The 3,677-nt window shown below is 42.7% G+C and overlaps 1 protein-coding gene across 1 annotated transcript in view; it reads right to left on the bottom strand.

The window, feature by feature from the left end:
* The window catches only part of LOC106878456 (uncharacterized), a 15,758-nt gene extending 12,087 nt beyond the window's left edge, over positions 1-3,671 (bottom strand). Inside the window, exons 1-4 of the mRNA XM_052977512.1 lie at positions 3,582-3,671; positions 2,604-2,715; positions 1,401-1,509; positions 700-835 (exon numbers count right to left, since the gene is read on the bottom strand). Coding sequence (XP_052833472.1) covers positions 700-835; positions 1,401-1,509; positions 2,604-2,715; positions 3,582-3,647 — 423 coding nt within the window. The 5' untranslated portion in view covers positions 3,648-3,671. The remainder of the gene's footprint in view (positions 1-699; positions 836-1,400; positions 1,510-2,603; positions 2,716-3,581) is intronic.
* Between the last annotated feature and the right edge of the window lie 6 nt (positions 3,672-3,677).

The following is a 3,677-nucleotide window of genomic DNA, read 5'->3' as shown; positions in this document are numbered from 1 at the left end:
CATGCTGGTGGCATGTAAACAGCACCCACTACACTCTCGGAGTGGTTGGTGTTAGGAAGGGAATCCAGCTGTAGAAAATTTGCCAGATCAGATTGGAGCCTGGGGCAGCCTCCCAGCTCGCCAGTCCTCAGTCAAACCATCTGACTTGTGCCAGCATGGAAAGCGGACGTTAAACAATGATGATGATGGGTTTTTTTTTTTTTCATGCTTCCAATGGTCAGTTGGTCACCACAAGGTCCACCCCTTGTTGCAATGAGGTGGCCTGTGTGCTTCAGTAACCCTGAGAGCCCTACCTACAGAGCACAAGCTACTGTTAGGGTCCCCCATGCTGGGAAGGTGAAAGGATAGAAGCCAGACTTATGTGGATCATCACTTCCCAGATGCAAAAATGGCTTTAGAAAGGGGCAACACACCTACCTAGCAAAAAAAAAACAAAAAAAAAGTTAAAGAAACATTGATAATAATTCAAGCCCAACAAGAACCAGGAGGGGAAGGATTTCTCTCAGGGCTTGTACAGGAAGCAGAAGAATAACAAAACTGAAAATGCAGGGATTTGGCAGAAACAACAGCAAAGAAAGGTCAGCCCACTGTTGTAGTACACATAAAACACCAGTCAATAGTATTCAAGTAGTGGAACCACAGTCATGCAAGACAAAATTTTATAAGATATGTGAAGCACAAAATAGGTGTTAGACTTACCTGCAACAGGTAAATAGCTTCGTTAGTGAACAGACCAGAAACCTGTAGAGTCTTCATCACCATGAACACACCCATTGCCTGCTCATTTGTGTGTGTAATTCTCTGTAGGCATTCTCCATTGGTCAAATTCCAGACCCTTGAAATAAGAGAAAACAGGGTTCTTTTTAGGTGGTGACAGTAGCTATGATGGTGGTGTTGGTATTGGTGGTAGTGGTGCAGTAGAATCTGTTTTGTTCTATGTCTCTCATTGCAGGTCCCTAACAGTAGCCCAACAAATATCACCAGATGGTACATACACTCAACCTCTGTACAAAGCAGTTAACATGTCTTATCTTGACCACATGTCAAATGAGTCACTAATTCCCTTATACCTTTTAACTTGTTTCAGTCATTGGACTGTGGCCATGCTGGAGCAATCATGCACCGGCATGTTTGCAGTCTAATGACTGCAACAAGTAAAAGATAAGAGATACACACACACACACACACACACGATGGGTTTCCCTCAGTTTCTGTCTACCAAATCCACTCGTAAGGCTTTGGTCAGCCAGGGGCTATACTAGAAGACACTTGCCCAATGTACTGCACAGAGTAATTGAACTCAAAACTACAGGGCTGAAAAGCAAGCTACTTAACTATACAGCTACACCTGTGCTGTTACAAAAATTTAGGAACAAGGAGGAAACGCAGGGGCCACTTACTTTGTTTCTTGTGTGTTTGTAGCAAATAACCAATCCTGTGAAACTGTCCATTTTGTGTCAGAAGAAACATCACAAAAACTGGAAAGTTCTTTGGAAATAACTTCATTTTCTGAAAATATCAATGCAAAGATAAACACTCGAAGCATAGGCAACAGACGAAAGTCATACTTACTGCACACTTCCAAATGGTTATGTCTTCATACGTCACCACTCTTCTACACCATAGGACTTTTAGTAGATGGAATGACATATAAGGTCACTATAAAGACACATCTGTATGTCACTGGATTAGAGTGATAGACACTCGTCGGGGCCTCAGTAATTAATCCCAAATGAAAGGCTGAAGGGAGATGATCAGTAATCACATGAAACTGCTGGCTTTACATCAAAGTGTCCTTCCCTTAGAAGGATGCTGTAACAACAGTTAGGGACCTCTCTCACCCAGAGGTTTCACTGTGCGCCCTGACACCAACCAAGGGTATTTCTTTGTTCCCACACTCAAATGGAATGTCATCACATATGCTAGTTAACCCTTAACTGGGACCTAACAGGTGCTTCTACTCCAGGTCAGAGTAGACCTGGAAACTATAGTGATTAAGAGGTGGTTCCACAATCCTGAAAACCTTGGATCTCCAAAACCAGAGCCCCACTACCAGAAGTAGTTTAAATCATGCATAAGACAGTAGAACATAATTTGAGGAAGATTTGGCTGCTATTTTCAAAATATTGTGCTATTGTGCTCACACTGTAAAGGGTTGGGGTGAGGGGGCTGATTGTGGTTCTAGGAACTGACAATTGTTGGCACTCTGTCGCTTACGACGTTGAGGGTTCCAGTTGATCCGATCAACGGAACAGCCTGCTCATGAAATTAACGTGCAAGTGGCTGAGCACTCCACAGACATGTGTACCCTTAACGTAGTTCTCGGGGATATTCAGCGTGACACAGTGTGACAAGGCTGGCCCCTTTGAATTACAGGCACAACAGAAACAGGAAGAAAGAGTGAGAGAAAGTTGTGGTGAAAGAGTACAGCAGGGTTCACCACCATCCCCTGCCGGAGCCTCATGGAGCTCTTAGGTGTTTTCGCTCAGTAAACACTCACAACGCCCGGTCTGGGAATCGAAACCGTGATCCTATGACCGCAAGTCCGCTGCCCTAACCACTGGGCCATTGCGCCTCCACTGAAACTGGCAATAAACACTCACCTAGAACAGTTTCGCGCCAAATAAAAATTTGTCCACTTTGAAGTATGATTATAAATTCCTGCTTTACATGTTGGAACACACTGCCCAGAATTGGTGCAAACTGGTCAAAAGTCTGAGATGAAAAACAAAAAAACAAAAAAAAAGCAAGAAAGAAAAATACAATGATTATGTTATGTTTGTACCTATTCTTGCTTTTTCATTCAAACATAATTCTAGAACGAAATTCACTAATTTTTCTTTTCTCATTATTTAGCCCTAGGTCATTATAAACCCACAAGACCTATGATCAATAGTGTTCTAGTTGTGCCCATTCTCTCTCTTTCTTTCAGACACAAACAGTCTAGAACTAAATTATCTAATCCATCATGGACTCTCTTTACTCTTTTACTTGTTTCAGTCATTTGACTGCGGCCATGCTGGAGCACCACCATTAGTCGAGCAAATCGACCCCGGGACTGGACTTATTCTTTGGATGCCTAGTACTTATTCTATCGGTCTCTTTTGCCAAACCGCTAAGTTATGGGGACACCAGCATCGGTTGTCAAGCGATGTTGGGGGGACATAAATAGAGACACAAACATATATACACACACACACACACACACATATATATATATACATATATACGACAGGCTTCTTTCAGTTTCCGTCTACCAAATCCACTCACAAGGCTTTGGTCGGCCCGAGGCTATAGTAGAAGACACTTGCCCAAGGTGCCACGCAGTGGGACTGAACCCGGAACCATGTGGTTTGTTTACATCCCTGTAACTTAGCAGTTCAGCAAAAAGTGATTGCTAGAATAAACCCCAGCTATAGAAAATGAGTACTGGGGTTATTTTGTACAACCAAACCCTTTGAAGTGGTGCCCCAACATGGTCAATCCTATGGCTGAAAGAACTAAGCTATAAAAGATAATTACGACAATGAACTTTGCCCGAAGCTCTACCAATTTCATGAATAGTACAACAATTACTTTACCTTTTTCACTATGTCTTGGTACTGAAGTAAGATGGCTTTGAAATTAAGCGGTTCTCCTGACTTCATTGAGATCTGATGGTGCACTGCTGTTTTACC

The sequence above is a fragment of the Octopus bimaculoides genome, chromosome 28 (genome assembly GCF_001194135.2).
Source record: "Octopus bimaculoides isolate UCB-OBI-ISO-001 chromosome 28, ASM119413v2, whole genome shotgun sequence".
Lineage (NCBI taxonomy): Eukaryota > Metazoa > Mollusca > Cephalopoda > Octopoda > Octopodidae > Octopus > Octopus bimaculoides.
The sequence above is the reverse complement of the archived record's forward strand: the minus strand, read 5'-3'. Positions and strand labels throughout refer to the sequence as shown.